This window comes from Canis lupus, chromosome 21 (genome assembly GCF_048164855.1).
Source record: "Canis lupus baileyi chromosome 21, mCanLup2.hap1, whole genome shotgun sequence".
In the NCBI taxonomy this organism is placed as follows: domain Eukaryota; kingdom Metazoa; phylum Chordata; class Mammalia; order Carnivora; family Canidae; genus Canis; species Canis lupus.
The window spans coordinates 54953791-54971836 of record NC_132858.1 but is presented as its reverse complement, the minus strand read 5'-3'; the positions used below and the strand labels follow the sequence as shown (position 1 = coordinate 54971836).

The window sequence follows — 18046 nt, the reverse complement described above, 5'->3', positions numbered from 1 at the left end:
ATAATTCTGCCATTTGTTGTGCAACTCAGCTGTGACAGGAGGGTACTTTAGTTTCCTATCGCTACTGTAACAAATCACCACAAATACAGTAGCATCAAATGGCACCAATTTATTGTCTTGCAGTTCTGGACAACAGAAGTCCAAAGTTACTCTTAGAAGAATCAGGGTGCATTCCTTCTGGGAGCTCCAGGTGTGCCATCTCCAGCTTCTAGAGGCCCTCTCCTCCATCCTCAAAGAAACCCCGAGACCTCTCCTTCCACCCTGAGGTGTCCTTACCTGCCGCTGACCCTCCGCCTTCTCTTCTAAGGACCCTGTGATGACACTGGGCCTGCTCTGCTACTTCAGGATTATCTCCTCCTGTCGAGATCCTCAGCCTATTAATATGTGCAGAGTCCCTTCTGCCACCTTTGAGGTAGCACATTCACAGGTGCTGGCGAGCGGACATGTGCCTCTGGGAGGGGCAGTACTCTCTCCACTACACGTGGGCCTCCAGGAGAGAGGGAACTAACAACCTTTGCTCAGGCTGTTCTCCTGGCCACTCCATTATCAACCCAGCTCTCCCAATCACAAACTTCCAGAGATCAAACTGCTTTTAGAAAAAGATTTTACAGTGGCATTTCATGCTCCTGTCTGGGGGCTGGCAGTGAGCCATCAAACATGAAACTCAGAATTGAAAAGCAGTGCAGACTATGATATTGTAATAATCTGAAAACGTGATTTCCATAACCCCTATTTTCATTCATTGGCTCAAATTTGTGTGTTCATGTCAACTTCCCCCTGAAGAAAAAAAAAAAAAAAAAAAAAAACAAGACCCGCCCTCACCACTAACACTTTAGAGAGAACTTTGTAAAATACAGGAAAGCAGGAATTTTTCTTTAATAAGAAGACTAAAAATGACAAAGTGCCTTTAAGACAAATGTAAAGGTATTTAAATATTTGAAAACATTAAAAAAAGTTAAAATACAACTAAATGCACTTCTTACCATATATAAGATATTTTAGTTGAATATTTTTAACAATTTCTTCCACAGTTGGTTTGTATTCCAGGAAACACGTGTATACGCCACTCATGCCCTCCTCAAAGTTCTGGAATACAAGGCTTCCTGTGGATGTAACTTGTGCAGTGCTGTTCTCTAATAAAGGAACAAGACATAGTATTCAGTTGCTTAAGTTATAGGACACTGAGATAAAATGACAAAACATTTTCTGAACAGAGCAAAACCATCAAAATGTACCTATAGAATCACAGAAAGCGTTGGGGGCATAACTAGTCATTGCCTCTGGCGTCTGTTGGCAGCAGGTGCCAGGATGACCTGCTTAGTATCTGGTTTTTAACAACCGGAGTTCACCTCCGGCGTGGCTGCCTACCTGGTAAGAGACTAACAATTACATGTACTTAGTGCACTTCTGATCTCCTTGCACTGACATGGGGCCTATCAGAAATTCACGGAGTATGAAAGCCGCAGACATCCGCATACACTACAAAGTAATCACATATACACGTATTTTATCGAGGAGTTATGCCTGCCCTAAGCTTACAAACTGCAACCTACATGTGAGAGGGAGGAATGCACCCAGAACCAAGGCTAACCTGACATACTCACTGACAACTAGGTACTTCTGGTCATTACATGTGATAGCAGGCAAAGGCTAGATCACAACCTTAAGTGTTGCTCAAGGAAGAAAACAAAGTAGATGGGGTCACCCAACTTGTCTGAGGTCACATAAGCTCAGAGCTGCAGTGTGGAGAATTAGGACTGGATGGAAAAGTGCTTCTATACTTCAGTATCACACTGGCAGAAAGCGATGATGTGTGACGGGAAAGAATGTGATGTAGAGGCTTCAGACATGAGTTTTACGGCTGCCTTTCTTTCTCATGAATGCTGTAATCCTGGGGTGATCCTTTAATCTTCCTGGAGTCCAGTTCCCTCATTTGTGAAACAAAGAATCATAATACATGATGGCATCCCTCACAGGATTGTTTACTTGTGACAAATGCAACAGCTGTTAAAGTACTTAACAAAGCTACAAATCCTGAAGCAACTCAAGTTGTCATTCTGAAAGTTCATAAACAGGTTTCCATTTGAAAATCATTATATTATAACTCACCCAATAATTTAATATGCCATTCATTGAATGAAAAGTATCATCCTAGTGAATGAATGCTTGTTTAACTTTTTCTACTTTAAGCAAATAACATTATAAATTTCAAGTTAAATTTATTCTGAATATATTTATTTCCTCAAAATAAGACAAAAGATGAATATTCTTAGGAAATTTTCAATGTTAATTTGCTCAATAAAAATGTGTTGGATTTCTAGTAAATGCAAAGCTGTACTTCAGATACTGAAGGAGAAATAAATAGATGGATATATTCCCCCTCAAGGAATTTACAGAGTATTATGCCTTAAGTAATCCTATTTCCATATCCTGGATGAAGTTGAAAAAGGATTACAAATTCGGACTATGTTTCTTTTTTTATTTTTAAGATTTTATTTATTTATTTATGAGAGACATGGAGAGAGAGGCAGAAACTTAGGCAGAGGGAGAAGTAGGCTCCATGCAGGGAGCCCGATGTGGGACTGAATCCCAGGACCGTAGTATCACGCCCTGAGCCGAAGGCAGATGCTCAACCACTGAGCCACCCAGGTGTCCCAGGACTGTTTCTACTGCAATGCTTATTTATGAATATTTTTAATGAAAGATTATATATTTATCATAACATGTCTCTTTTCTAAGACAAACAAGTTTTTAAGTGTTTGCTATATATTTCAGCACAAATACTTGACAGTAAGTATGATAAAAGATGCCCATATAAATCAAAGAAGAGAAATGCCGTACGATTTCACTCATTTGTGGAATTTAGGAAACAAAACAAATGAGCATAGGGAAAAGTAGAAAGAGAGAGAGAGACAAAACAGGAAATTGACTCTTAACTCTAGAGAACACACTGAGGGTCACCAGAGGGGAGGTAGGTGGGGGATGGATGAAATGGGTGATAGGGGTTAAGTTAAGGAGGACACTTACGATGAGCACTGGATATTGTATGGAAGTGCTGTATCACTACATTGTACACCTGAAACTAATACTACCCTGTATGTTAACTAAGTGGAATTTAAATAAAAACTTAAAAAAAAAAGAGTTAATACTTATTCTTCTCAAACTATAAAGAAAATTAAAATTGCCATATTAGGACAGCCAGAAAATCAAGAAGCATATGATCCATAATAAAACACCCTTTCACCTTATTTTTAAAAAATTAAAAGTGGCACACTAAAAGATACCCAGATGATTTCATAGCCAATAGGAAAAGCCACTGTGTAATAACAATTCAAATGATTCTTAAGTAACTAAGTTTAAATGAGAATTTCATGATTCCAGGGATAGTACTGTAACAATTCATACAACAGCATATAGTTAGTGAATAATTGAATTAAAGTCAGTACTACTTCTTTACAACTTAGTTTGATCATCTAAAAATTCAGAGTTGGATTAGATTTCCAGAAATCCATGTTTTAGAGCTCTAAAATTAGATGGCAAATTTAAAGCACTTGCATTACAACTTCTTATTTTGAAAAATAGGTCTACACTTTTGGTTTCTGCTCAGTTATGGAAATTGACTATGAGAACATCGATCCCACTACTGCAGTAAGGAAAAAGATAAACTGTCAATTAACAACTTTTCTTGAACCTATCAAAAAATCAAGGTGGGAAGGCAACCAACAAACCTAAAATCTGGGGATAGACAGCTATCTATAAATAGAAAAAGGACCCAAGCATTTAAGAAGACTCAGCTAGGGATATCTGGGTGGCTCAGTGGTTGGGGCTGCCTTCGGCTCAGGGCATGATCCCTAAAGTGGACAAATTCTTTAAAAGATACAAAAACTCACAAAATGGTAAGAAGGGAAAATCCTTTTCCTACCTCATTTAGATTATACCTGTTAACTCTGCAGCCAGACTTCAAAGCCACATGACTTCAGGTAAATACCTTCTTCTCTCAATGCCTCTGTTTATCATATACAATGGAGCATATGATTGTACTTACTAAAGAGGGCTGTCCAAAAAATTAAATAACTAGGATGTGTAAGTGCATCTGTGGATGTATTTAGGTATGTGACAAATGCATAAAGAAAAGCTAGGGAATAATACTGTAAAAATTCAAGGTAGTGTTTACCTACAAGGGATTTGGGGATAGAAGAACAGGATTTTTAAGGAACGTATCTAGAGGTGCAAACCAACAGTCTTGGTAATGATATATCCTGACTTGTAGGTTCTAGAATGTTTGTTTTATTGTATGTCAAACCTGCATATATCTTATATACATTTATATATATAAAATACTTCATTCCATAAAAGAAATAGTAAGGGAGAATAAAATATACTAGCATCTCATTAAAAATAAGAGTGTAGTTACAGGATAAAATTTAACATATGTGCGTTTATGTGTTGTAGATGTTCAGAAAAGTGGGAAAGTCCACACACCAGAATGAGTTAATTCATCAGAATGAAGGAAGGCTGGCATAAGAGGTACTGGTCTTTTTGCAAAAAAACTATGTTTGTAAATAAAAAATATTGAAAGAAGGGTGCTGGGTGGCTCAGTCAGTTAAGCATCCAACTCTTGATTTTAGCTCAGGTCATGATCTCAGGGTCACAAGATTGAGCCCTGCGTTGGGCTACATACAAGCATGGAGACTGCTTGGGATTCTCTCTCTCCTTTTCCCTCTGCCCCTCCCCTGCTCATGTTTGGTCTCTCTCACTCTTAAAATATAGAAATTGAAAGAGAAACTGGGGGCTGAGAGAGAAAAGGAAAGTAGGGAGAGGGAAGGAGAGAGAGACCAAATCTAAGATTGGTCTCCTATATTTTACAATCCATCTAAGCAATCTGAATATTTCTCTCCAAGGAAATGTGCAAGTAATTACATAATTACATTTCTTTTGTTCAATTTCTGGGAAACTATCTTTGGGATACTCATAAAAAGATAACTAAGCACAGTGCAGTTTAACCTAAAGTCTAAAGAGATTCTCCATTTTTCAAGCTTAGGAAAATTAGACAACATTTCCAGTTCAAATGATAGTATAACTAATGAGCTTTAAATCTGATGGACAAGTGAATTATGATGCAATCACATACTGCAAACTAAAATATGATCATGACGTCAGAATACCAGAAATTCCTGAGAATAGTTTTTATAAATAAAAAAACACTGCATTAATATTTTATCCTTACATGGAAATAACTACATTTTTGTAGTTATTACATATAATTCATATTAGAACATTAATTATTTTTTTAAAAAGATCTTATTTATTTATTCATGAGAGACACACAGAGAAAGGCAGAGACACAGGCAGAGAGATGAGCAGGCTCCATGGAGGGAGCCCGATGCAGGACTCGATCCCGGGTCTCTAGGATCACACCCCGGGCTGAAGGTGGCACTGAACTGCTGAGCCACCAGGGCTGACCAGAACATTAATTAATTTTGTAGTTAGTCCATGTAATTCATATTGGAACATCTGTTTTCCAATATGAAAGTGAGTAAAATAAATTATTGCTCCTAGTTGAAGGATTCAAAATTCAATCATATGCTATCCTTTGTAATATAAACTACAAGACTGGCATGGCCTCTTGGAGAAGAAAATGTTTAGACTGCAATCCCCAAATCAAAGGAGTAACAAATTACAATAGAACAATACTTAAAAAAAAATAAAAAAAAATAAAAAAAAGAACAATACTTAAATGCTTCTGTTTCTGAGCTAACAGAGTTGTAACATCAAACTTAAACTATATTTAACATACATGTGTGTGTTATGTGCTACTATTACAGAGCAGTAAAAATAAAATCCAATATATTTTCAGTACTGGATGCTTTTATACCTGGCCCATTCATGGATTTATATTAAGTGCCCAATCTCTTAGGATTTCTGTTATTGATCTCTGTTAATTCCCTCTGCCTGCATCACTACTGTCAGGCAGAGATATTAGATTTGATCTTTGAATTTCTATCAAAGCCTAGCACAATGGGACCCATCAGGCAGTCATTCATTAGGGGCTGAGTAATTCACTCTAAAGGACCACACCTAAAGAGAGGGTACCTCTTCAAACCTTGAGCTACTTTAGAATCCACATAAATATTATAGTAATATACAGGTGAGATCATTCAAATGTAAAAAAAATATGAATTAGCAAATTACAAAATAAATACTTCCAAGGAATGTTTCCTCAGCAAGGGCTGGTATGAATATACTGCTTTCCCTCAACTCACATAACAAAATAAACCTGTAGGTTTTTGCCCATAGGCACTGTCTCAAAATACCAATAGGGCTTTTTTAAAAAAAGAAAAAACAGAAAGGAAGAAAATGTGGTAAACAGAGCAATAAAGAAAACTTCCTCAGAAGGTATGCAAAAATAATTAGGTGTTTCATTGAACAGATCTTTAGGATGAAAATTCATTAAGCTGGATATTTATCAAGGCTGAAAACAAGAACAGCTAAGGTAATTTAATATTTTTTAAACCATGCTGCAAAAACAAATCAGCTTTTAGCAAATGAAAAATTAGAATAAAAGTAAGATATGCATTTCCAGACAACAAAAGCAGCTGAGTAAAGAAAATGTTGATCAGTCATACCAACAGTAATCTCCACATGGAAAAAAGTACCTTTGCGAGAACAAGATCTTGTTTCCTCAAAAATTTTTCGAAAACTGTAAGGCGATATCATTCAGATGGGTTTCGAGTTTACCTTCTCATCTGGATGAATACCTGAATACTAAATTCCTTCTTTTGTAAACACAGCACCAATAATATATTAGTACATAATTGTTGTCACTCCACACAGCGTATCTAAAAGCTTGTTTTTAATACTAGAATACTGTGTTATATTTAGTCTTTTTTTAATGGAAATAATATTTAAGTTAATTCAAGTATAATCCACATTGGTATGGATTTTAGTCAGAGAAAAATATAAGACCAAAAAGTGTAAATCTCTACTAATAAAGTCTCAAGTTGTCCCTATATGGGGCTGCAGAAAAACAAACAAAACCATATTTGTAAATTTGCAGCTCAAAAGGCTTGTTAGTATTTTTAACAAAAACCAGAACTATATCAGCTTCTTCATAGCCACTTGATTAACAAAACTCTTAAAGTAACCCCAAATGACTTTATGAACTTAAAAAGTCACATTTTTGTCGAATATAGCTGCCTAGAGAATTTTCCAAACATTTAAGTCTTCTAATGTGTCTCTCAGATTAAGATATGTGAAGAATGGTTACATTAGGCACACACCGTGAGACCCTCTCACTCCAAAGGGAAATCACAAGAAAAACACGTGAGGAAACAGATACATAGATGAGATACGAATATTCTCTTTATTCTGAGTATAGTAGATATATTAATGTAATTATGATAATTGAAACAAAAGCCTACCTGAAATAATTCTTCCTTTTGGCCCATGCCATTGGAATGATGGATCTATCATTTCCGAATTTCGCAGCCGTGGGGTTACACATAACACGTGTGGACTCTTTTGATGGAGCATAACATATACTTTCACTGAAAATACAATATTAAAATGTTCCAATAATATTTTGTATTATTTCATGCTCTATAATGCCTTAATTTGGTAGTCTGGGCTGCATGTTTTCATAACTTTTCTTTGGGGGATATTGCAATTACTTGATACAAACTAAATTTCTTTGCATTCCATGTAATAACAAACACTCAAAAATATACACATGTATTTTATTTGAGCATGTGTATGTCTCAATTTGAAAATAATGCACTAGTTTTTTATGAAGAGCTCACCATGCTAACTTATTTTATCCCCAGAATATGACTTTAATTACATATTATTAACACAATTATGAATTAAGACTTTGTTTTTGCAATGATACCAAACCTGAAAGGAACCAATATATTTGTGTAAATTAGAGGAATAGTAAATTATTTATATTGATGTGACCCAAAGTACTCAATTTAAAAATTATGTGTGTAAAAACTCAATAAATTATGCTATGTTTTATTTATTAAGCATTTTTCCCACTTTAAGATTTATTTTTTTTTTCCACTTTAAGATTTAAAGGTTTTGATCACTAACCATGTAAAAATAGTATCTTCAGGAGATACAAAAGGAATACAGTAACAATTCAATTATCCTGAATTTGCTCATAAGTAAGCTGTTAGAAAAGCTTCCAGTAATTCCTCAGTAATTGCATGCTGACTCTTCACTGATTCATCAGAAAGTTTGTGATTTAATAAAATAAAATTGTACTTGAGAATTGGAATTCCTAACTTCAAATAGAGACTATATCTCTCATGTTTTAACATATATCCTGATGTTCACTGAATGTAGCTTTCTTTTTTCTTTAAATTCAATCTGCCAACAATAGTATAACACCCAGTGCTCATCACATCACATCACATCACAAATGTATATTTTAGATAGATACTACTCCGTAGGTTAAGAAAGTTACCCTGTATTCTTGGTTATTTGTTTTTATCATTAATTGCTGTTGAATTTTAACAATTTTTTCTTTTTTTTTCTTTTTTTTTAACAACTTTTTCTATACTGAATGAAATGATTGTTTTTTTCTTCTTGAATATTTTAATGGAATGATTGATAATATTATTGCTTTCCTGGAATAATTCTAACTGATCATGCTCTTTTATTCAAATACTGCTGGATTCAGTGGTGCCTGATGGATAAGCATCAACTCTTGGGTTTCAGCTCCGGTCATGATCTCATGACCTATCTCATAATCCTCGTACCTCAGAATGTGACCATAATTTTGACACAGAATCTTTACAAAAGTAATTAACTTAAGATGAGGTCATTACGGTGAGCCCAAATCCAATATGACTGGTGTCTTATGAAAAGGGAAAATCTGGACACACATACAAATACAGAGGGTAAATGACATGAAGAGACCTTAGACGGAGCTGACCACCCACGAGCCAAAGAAGAAGAACTGGAACAGACCCTTCCCTCACAGCCCTCAAGCAGAACCAATCCTGCCTCCATGTGAACTTCTGGCCTCATAATTGGGAGACAATACACTTTGTTTAATCTACCCAGTCTGCAGTAATTTGTTACGAGGGCCTCATGGGCTGGCAGCATCGTAAACTTCCCCATTCCCATCACCCCCCACCCCCAGCTCTGCCCTCACTCTGACAACCACCACGCCAATCACTCTAAGAACCAGCAGCCTGGCAGCTACTAAAGGGGCAAACAGGGTTGGAGGGACTTCAAGGCCTCCTTCCCAAAGAACTGTCTTTATTTGACTTCTCTGGCAGTTTCCTGGAAGACACTACTCACAAGCCTGTCTTCATTTATCTAACTCAAAGCACAACCACTGTACAAACCTTTTCCCAAAAAGTATTTTTTCAAAAATAACTAGATGCTGTCATTTAACTTTGAAATGCCTGATGCAGTGGGTAACAACAGCTGGCTAACCAAAAAGCTTGAGAGGAAAAGCTGGGAATGACATGTCCATAGGGGCTCTGAAAAGTTCTAACATTTTCTGGGAAAATAGAAGGCCACATGCATGCACTGAGCATGATCCGTCAAGACTGAGACTTAAGTTTGTACCTTCAGCTGAAACCAATGCTCTGCACAACAGACAGTAAAGAACAGAGTTATCGACCACCTAGCTAAATGTTTAGGGTGTGTGACAACAAGCATGCAAACACCCTCAGCAGAGACCAGATTAATGAGCTCCAGGTGTCAATAAAATCTCCATCCAATAATCAGCCTATGCTAACTGAGAAGAGACTTCAGTGGCTACACATAAGTATAACTCAAGCAGTTCAGAAAAGTTGTTAAAATTACCAACAATAACAATAAACACCAAAAACATTTATACCTGACTTCCAGAATTTCTATATTAAATTATTTAAAAAGTCCAGTTTTCAACCAAAATATGAAACATGCACAAAAAAAAAAAACCCAAGTATTATCATAGGTAGGGGAAAAATGAAAGCAACCAAAAGAAACTGCCCCTGAGGAAGCCCAAATTTAGGACTTACTGAACAAACGTTTTAAATCAGTTGTTTTAAATATGATCAAAGAACACCTAAAGTACCCCAAAAAAAAAGTATGAAAATGATTCCTCTCAAAAAAAATCAATAAAGAGACAGAAGTTACATATATAAAAAAAAGAACCCAAAGGAAATTCTGGATTAAAAAGTACAATAAAAATTTGAAAAACCCATTATAAGAATCAAAAACAGATCTAAAGAGGCAGAAAAAAAGAATCAGCAAACCTCAAGATATATCAATTTGTGATTATTCAGTCAAAGAGGAAAAAAAATACAGATAAATGAACAGTACCCAGAGACCTGTAGGTAACCATCAAGCACAGCAGTGTATATGTAACACAAATTCCATGGAATGGTGGAGAGTATAAAGGCACAAATAATACTTGAAGAACTAATGGCAAAACTTCCACAAACTGATGAAAGGCATGAATCTACATGTCAAAGAAGCTCAATGAACTCAAACTAGGATAAATTCAGAGATCCATATCTAGACACATAATAGTCATTGTTAAAGTCTAAAAAGATGACTCTTGAAAGTGACAAGAAAAGCAACTTGTTGCATACACATGATCTTCAAATTAGTGGCTTATTTCTCATCAGAAACCATAAATAAAAAACAAAGTCTGAATAGACCTAAGCAAGTGAAGTGACTAAATTAGTAATTACAGATCTTCCTACAAAAAAAGCCCAGCACCAGGTGAATTTGCTGATGAATTTCACCAAAGAAGTCAAGTCAAATCAACAACACTTCATAAGCTCTTAAAAAAAATCAGAAGAGGAAGAAACATGTCCTAACTTGTTCTATGAAGCCACTATTACCCTAAAACCAAAATCAGACAAAGACAAGAAAACCACAGAACAATTTCCCTTATGAATACAGATGTAAAAATCCTCAGGATAGTAGCAGCCAATCCTGCAGCATGAAGAAGGATTATCCATCATAATCAACCAGGATTTATCCCAGGAATGCATGACTTATTCAAAATACAAAAAGAAATCAATGTAACACTGAATTATATCAATAGAACACAGGACAGAAAATACAGGATCATCTATGTATGCTGAAAAAGGATTTGACAAAATCCAAAAACTTTTCACAATAAAAGCACTCAACCAACTAGGAACAGAAGGAACGTTCTCAATTTCAAAAAGCATCTACAAAAAACTCGGAGCTAAGGTCATATTTAATAGCAAAAGACTGAAACCGTTCCTTCTCTCTAACTAACATCAGGAGTAAGACAAGGATATCTGTTGTCATCAGCACTGAACTGCAGGTTCTGGCTGGAGCAACTGGCAAAAAAAAAAGCCAAGAAATGATTCAGCAAGGTGACAGGATACAACCACCACATGAAAAATTCAACTGTATTTCTATAGAACAGCAATGAGCAATTTAAAACCTAAATAAAACTGTTCCATTTACAACAGCAACAAAAAGAATAAAATACTTAGGAATAAATTTAACAAAAGTGGTGCAAGACTTGTACACTGAAAGCTCTAAAACACCACTAAGGGAAATTAAAGATCTAAGTAGATGGAAAGATATTCCAAGTCCATGAATTGGAAAAGCTAATAGGGTTACGTTGGTTGTACTCCCAAAATTGATTGACACTTCAATGCAATCCTTACTAAAATCCTAATGGGATTTTCTGCAGAAATGGACAATCTGACTCTAGCATTAATATGGAATTACAAGAAATCCAGCAGGGCCAAAACAATCTTGAAAAAGACTGAATTTGAAGGACTCTGACTTAATGATTTCTAAACTTACTGTAGAGCAAAAGAACTCAAGACAGTGTCATACTGTCATACGGACAGACATAGAGATCAATGAAATAGAATTTAGAGTCCAGAATAAAAACCCATCCATCTATTGTTTTTCAACAAGGCACCAAGAAAAGTGAACAGAGAAAGAAAATCTTTTGAATTTTCTTTGTGTGACACACACATATGTATATAAACACAAACACACACAGACCACACACACCCTACAACTTCTTTATCTATTCATCCATCAATGGACAAATTTGGGCTGTTTACAAATGAAGAAAGGAAAAAAAATAAGGGAGGCAAACCAAGAAAGAGACCCTTGACTATAGAAAACAAACAGATAGTTACCAGAGGAGTGGTAGGAGGAGGAGTAGAGAGATAGGTGAAGGGGATTAAGAGCACCCTTATCGTGTGTGATGAGCAGTAAGTAACATACCGAATGGTTGAATCACTATATTGTATATCTGAGACTAATATAACATTTCATGTTAACTATGCTGGAATCAAAATTTAAAAATTAAAAAAAAATTTAAGTGAAAACATAATCCACAGAATTGAAGAAAAATTTTGTAAATCAAACAAGGGTTTAGTGATCAGAATGTTTAAAAAAAAAAGTCCAACTCAATACTTTTTTGAAAAAAAAACACTGAATTAAAAAATGAGTAAAAGATCTGAATAGAAATTTCTGCACAGAAGATACTCAAATGTCCGTTAAACACATGAAAAGATCTTAATCATCATTAGACATTATGGAAATGCAAATCAAAACCACATGACAATCCACCTCACACACACTAGATGACTATAATCAAAAAGATAAAAAACAGAAAATGTTGGCAAGGATGATGTGAAATTTGGATCCTCATCCATTGCTGGTGTGAAAGTAAAATATTAAAGGCTCTTTAAAAAAGTTTGACAGTTCCTCAAAATGTTAAACATAGAGCTACCTGACGTTCTAGGTATATTCAGGAGAAATAAATTATAATTGAGTTCACACAGAAGCTTCTTCAGGAATGTTTGCAACGGCATTGTTGGCATTTGTAATAGCCAAAAAGTGGAAACTACCCAAATATCCGCCAATTGATGGATACACAAAAAGTGGTATATCCATACAATGGAATATTATTCAGCCCTAAAACAGAATGATGTGCTGATACATCCTATGACATGATAAACCCCCGAAACACTGTAAGTGAAAAAAGCCACATGCAAAGCACCACATCACATACGATTCCACCTATATAAAATGTCTGGAACATGCAAATTAATAGTGATAGAAATATCAGTGATTTCCAGCCTTGGAGGGTGACTGCTTACGGGGTACAGCCTTCCTTGCTGGAGCTGTCAAAGCGCTATGGTAATACATGGTGATCGCTGCAAAACCCGTTGCCAGTATGCTAAAAACCACTGGGATGTGCACTTCAAGGAGGAACTTTAAGCATGTAAATTGACTTCAGTAAAAAACAAACAAACACCAAAAACTTTTAGTACCTCTCATGTGTGTCCTGGAAAAGCATGAATCCAAAACCTTTATGACATACAGATCTCATCTGCAAAGACTCTCAGCATATTCAAACTGTGTAAGTTCAATATTATGGCTAATAATTGTAACAAACACAAGCACTATAGATGACTTCAATCAGCTAACTTCTGAAAACATTACTTTTCACACACTTCGGCAGTTATGGACAAACGGAATCACAAGTGGAGGAATAAAACTACACAGAAAAACCTCTAATACATCTCCATCCCAGGAGACCAGGATGTCTGGGGAACGTCAGCCTTTGGGACGGGGCTGATAAATCTAAACAAACGTTAACTACTTTCTTAAAATGACTGAAGGTCTATTTATTCATACCTGGAAAACTGGATGATCCCACAATTTTCACCGTTTCTTGGGTCAAGCGAAAACCTCTTGGAAATCGAATGAAATATCCGACTATGAAAAACAAGAAGGCAAGATCAGCAACATGCGTGGTCAGAAGCTGGGGCACCGCAGCGGTGGGTGTGGCAGTGCCCGCGGCCGGGTCACCGGGGAAGGCGCGGCCTCCTCCGCCTACTCCCCCAAGATTCACCTCCTCCTGCTTCCCCGCTATCGCCCGCCTCCGGCGTCTCCACAACCACCTGCAATACCCATTTTCAAATGCCCAATCCTCTGCACCTGGGGACCCGCACCTGGCGACTCAGGTCACCAGGGCCTCCCCCTCGAGTTCCCTCACCCCGTGGCCCCGGCCCTCCAGCTGCTCTAACCCCGTGGCCCCGGCCCTCCAGCTGTCTAACCCCGTGGCCCCGCCCCTCCAGCTGCTCTAACCCCGTGCCCCGCCCCTCCAGTGCTCTAACTCCGTGTCTCCGCCCCTCCAGCTGCTCTAACCCCGTGGCCCCGCCCCTCCAGCTGCTCTAACCCCGTGCCCCGCCCCTCCAGTGCTCTAACCCCGTGGCCCCGCCCCTCCAGCTGTCTAACCCCGTGGCCCCGCCCCTCCACTGCTCTAACCCCGTGGCCCCGCCCCTCCAGCTGCTCTAACCCCGTGGCCCCGCCCCTCCAGTGCTCTAACCCCGCGGCCCCGCCCCTCCAGTGCTCTAACCCCGCGTCCCCGCCCCTCCAGCTGCTCTAACCCCGTGTCTCCGCCCCTCCAGCTGCTCTAACCCCGTGGCCCCGCCCCTCCAGCTGCTCTAACTCCGTGTCTCCGCCCCTCCAGCTGCTCTAACTCCGTGTCTCCGCCCCTCCAGCTGCTCTAACCCCGTGGCCCCGCCCCTCCAGCTGCTCTAACCCCGTGCCCCGCCCCTCCAGTGCTCTAACTCCGTGTCTCCGCCCCTCCAGCTGCTCTAACCCCGTGGCCCCGCCCCTCCAGCTGCTCTAACCCCATGCCCCGCCCCTCCAGCTGCTCTAACCCCGTGTCTCCGCCCCTCCAGCTGCTCTAACCCCGTGGCCCCGCCCCTCCAGTGCTCTAACCCCGTGGCCCCGCCCCTCCAGCCCCCTCACCCCGTGTCTCCGCCCCTCCAGCTGCTCTAACTCCGTGTCTCCGCCCCTCCAGCTGCTCTAACTCCGTGTCTCCGCCCCTCCAGCTGCTCTAACCCCGTGTCTCCGCCCCTCCAGTGCTCTAACTCCGTGTCTCCGCCCCTCCAGCTGCTCTAACCCCGTGGCCCCGCCCCTCCAGCTGCTCTAACCCCATGCCCCGCCCCTCCAGCTGCTCTAACCCCGTGTCTCCGCCCCTCCAGCTGCTCTAACCCCGTGGCCCCGCCCCTCCAGTGCTCTAACTCCGTGTCTCCGCCCCTCCAGCTGCTCTAACCCCGTGGCCCCGCCCCTCCAGCTGCTCTAACCCCATGCCCCGCCCCTCCAGCTGCTCTAACCCCGTGTCTCCGCCCCTCCAGCTGCTCTAACCCCGTGGCCCCGCCCCTCCAGTGCTCTAACCCCGTGGCCCCGCCCCTCCAGCCCCCTCACCCCGTGGCCCCGCCCCTCCAGCTGCTCTAACCCCGTGGCCCCGCCCCTCCAGCCCCCCTCACCCCGTGAACCCCGCGGCCTGCCCTGGTCCCGTCTCCAGCCCCTCCCTCCGGGCACGTGCTCTGCCCCGGCCTACGGGTCCCTCGAGCGCCTGCACGGTCTCCCACTGCGTCAGCAGGTCCAGGGGCGCAGGGCTCGCCGTGACCCCCCTTGACCAGCAAGCACCCTGCACGTGGCACAGACCGCGTAGGGCTCGGTACGATCCGCGCTCACGTTCGTGGGGCCAGTGCTGCCGGGCACGCGGACTAGCAGCAGCAGCAGCGCAAAGCACAGCACCCGCCCCCACAGCGCGGACACGGGGCGGCGAGTGTCCTCGGGGCCGGGAGGCCGCTGCCTGCCCTAGGGGGGTCCCCGTAGGCTCTCGGATCCCCAGGGATGGGGGGGCTCAGCGGTGCGGCACCCGCTGGGGCGCAGGGCGTGACCCCGGGGTCACGAGCCCGAGTCCCGCACGGGGCTCCGCGGGGCGCCTGCGTCTCCATCCGTGCATCCACACGAGTCTTACAGGCACGCGCGGCTCTAGCATCTCGCGCTCCGCCGCAAGCAGGGGCCTCGGCGCGCTCACTCCCCGCCTGCCCGGGCCGCCCGCAGGCCGTGAGCCCCCGGAGCCCCCCCTCCGGCGCGTCCACGTGGACCGCGTGCTCCGAGGTCAGCTGCGGCTCCAGGCCTCGGAGGAGCGGACGGACGGACGGACGGACGGGGGCCCCGCACGGTCCCCGGCGCCTCCGCGGCTGGGCGGCGCCGACGCCTCACCTGGCGGGGACGCCCGCGCCACGAAGGCGGACAGCACGAGGCCGACCGCGGCCCAGCTGAGCGCGCAGCCCGCACCCCGGGCCCGCCGCCAGCCCCACCGCCGCCGCCGGCCGGGGGCCGAGGCCTCCATCCGCTCGCCGCCGCTGCCCACCGTCGCCGCGGACGGTCGTTAGGCGGCGCGCGCACCTGCCCGCCGGAAGTCGGCGCGCCGCGGGCCGGAAGGGAGGCCGGAAGGACGGGCCGCCACTTCCGGCGGCGGGGGCGGGGCTTGCGGGGCTGCCGCGTGCGCGCGTCGGTCGACGCCGCGCCCAGAAGCTTCTGGAACCGGGCGGAGCGCGGCGGGATCCGGGGCCACCCGCTCGGCCCTGCGGCTGCAGGGATGGACGCGGCACACCCGCGACCCCGCCCCCCATCCCGGAGCCTGCCGTCCGTGCGCGCGGGTGGCCGCGGCCGCCGCCCCTCGCTGAGCTGCCGCCCGACGCCCCCGGAGCCGGGCCCTGCCTGCCTGCGCTGCCGCCGCCGCAACCTCAGCTCCAGCCGCGGAGGACGGAGGAGGAAGGGGAAGAAGGGAGGGAGGAGAAGGAAGGAGCGGGAGGAAGGAAGGGAGCAGAGAAGGAGGGAGAGGAAGGAAGGAGAGAGAAGGGGAAGGGAGGGAGGGAGGGGGAGATGGGAGGGGAAGGAAGGGAGGAAGGGAGAAGGAGAAAGGGAAGGAAGAGGAAGGAGGAGGAAGGAAAGAAACTGGAAAAAGGAACAAGGCCTTTTTCTAGACCAGGATCAGGACGTGCCTGGAGTTTTCTGGCTCTGTCTGCAGAGGTTGGATGTTTGGTGAACTGTCCACAGTGTGGTTTATTCCACGGAGTACATTTACATATTTAGAAATTCTTTCTGATTAAATTGTGCCGGAGCGTGCTTTAGTAGGATTTGGATCTAGCCGGGTTGTGGTCAAGACCTTGCGGTTCCTTTGAGGACATCAAATCAATACAGATTTTACTGAAAAGGGCTCATTCACTATGCCTAGGTATGGCACCTGCTGAATCTCCTTTTCATTTTTTTTAAGATTTTATGTATTCATGAGAGACACAGAGAGAGGCAGAGACGCAGGCAGAGGGAGAAGCAGGCCCCATGCAGGGAGCCCGACGCGGGACCCGATCCCGGGACTCCAGGATCTCACCCCGAGCCAAAGGCAGGTGCTCAACCACTACCCAGGCGTCCCTGTTCCAGTTTTTGTTACAACAAATATGCTGCCGTGAACGTTCTTGTGCCTGTGTTCTGCTGTGCAGGTATAATCATTTCTCTAGGATATATAATCCGAGGAGTAGCGTTCTAGATTGTAGGGTATGTGAATGTTCAACTTTTATGAGATCTAATCCGTTTGGTCTTCAAAGTGATTGTACACTTTAGCATTCCACCATCAGTGCATGAGGTCCTATTATTCCAATCTTCTCCGATACTTGGTTTTATAGATTTTACTTTTTTGTGTTTAAATTTTTTTTTCCATTTTATTCATGAGAGACAGAGGCAGAGACACAGGCAGAGAGAGAGGCAGGCTCCATGCGGGGAGCCCGATGTGGGCCTCAATCCCAGGACCGCAGTATCACGCCCTGAACCAAAGGCAGATGCTCAATCGCTGAGCCACCCAGGCATCCCTCCTTTTCATTTTTATAAACTAGAAAGCCTGACCAACACCAAATGGTCCTCTGACTGCCACTGACTTTTGCCATTAAGAATTTGCATAAGTTCATCGGTCCCTCCTACCTTCATCTGCTGTGTAAATTCCTCACGTTTGACAATAGGACAAGCGTTGTGGTCAAGGACATTATATTGGAGATTAGTTCATAAGTATTGGGAATCTAAAGATGGAAAGCCAGCTGCTAGAATAAGGAAGTAGGTGTCTCATTGATGTTTGCTTTTTTTTTATTCCAATAGGGATGGATGGTGTGAACCTCGTGCCTCAAATCCAATATTTGGAATTCCTGTGAAACTTCCTTTTCGTGCAAGT

At 42.6% G+C, this 18046-nt stretch overlaps 2 protein-coding genes across 14 annotated transcripts in view; one reads left to right on the top strand and one right to left on the bottom strand.

Annotated features, from left to right (window-relative positions):
- Nucleotides 1-16231, bottom strand: part of ZPBP (zona pellucida binding protein) — an 88136-nt gene extending 71905 nt beyond the window's left edge. For 3 of the 7 annotated variants that reach the window (XR_012014387.1, XM_072791768.1, XM_072791769.1), the window contains exons 1-4: nt 16048-16231; nt 13657-13737; nt 7422-7547; nt 984-1133 (exon numbers count right to left, since the gene is read on the bottom strand). Coding sequence is in view for 5 of the 7 variants with exons in the window: in XM_072791768.1 (XP_072647869.1) it covers nt 984-1133; nt 7422-7547; nt 13657-13737; nt 16048-16177 (487 nt within the window). In the remaining 2 variants the exon portion in view is untranslated. The remainder of the gene's footprint in view (nt 1-983; nt 1134-7421; nt 7548-13656; nt 13738-16047) is intronic. The other 4 variants (XR_012014388.1, XM_072791771.1, XM_072791767.1 and 1 more) reach the window with 4 other exon arrangements.
- A 482-nt stretch (nt 16232-16713) lies between these two features.
- The window catches only part of SPMIP7 (sperm microtubule inner protein 7), a 63283-nt gene continuing 61950 nt past the window's right edge, over nt 16714-18046 (top strand). For 3 of the 7 annotated variants that reach the window (XM_072791752.1, XM_072791753.1, XM_072791763.1), the window contains exons 1-2: nt 16714-17230; nt 17974-18040. Coding sequence is in view for 2 of the 7 variants with exons in the window: in XM_072791760.1 (XP_072647861.1) it covers nt 17170-17230 (61 nt within the window). In the remaining 5 variants the exon portion in view is untranslated. Of the gene's footprint in view, nt 17328-17973; nt 18041-18046 lie in introns of all 7 variants that reach the window. The other 4 variants (XM_072791754.1, XM_072791755.1, XM_072791760.1 and 1 more) reach the window with 2 other exon arrangements.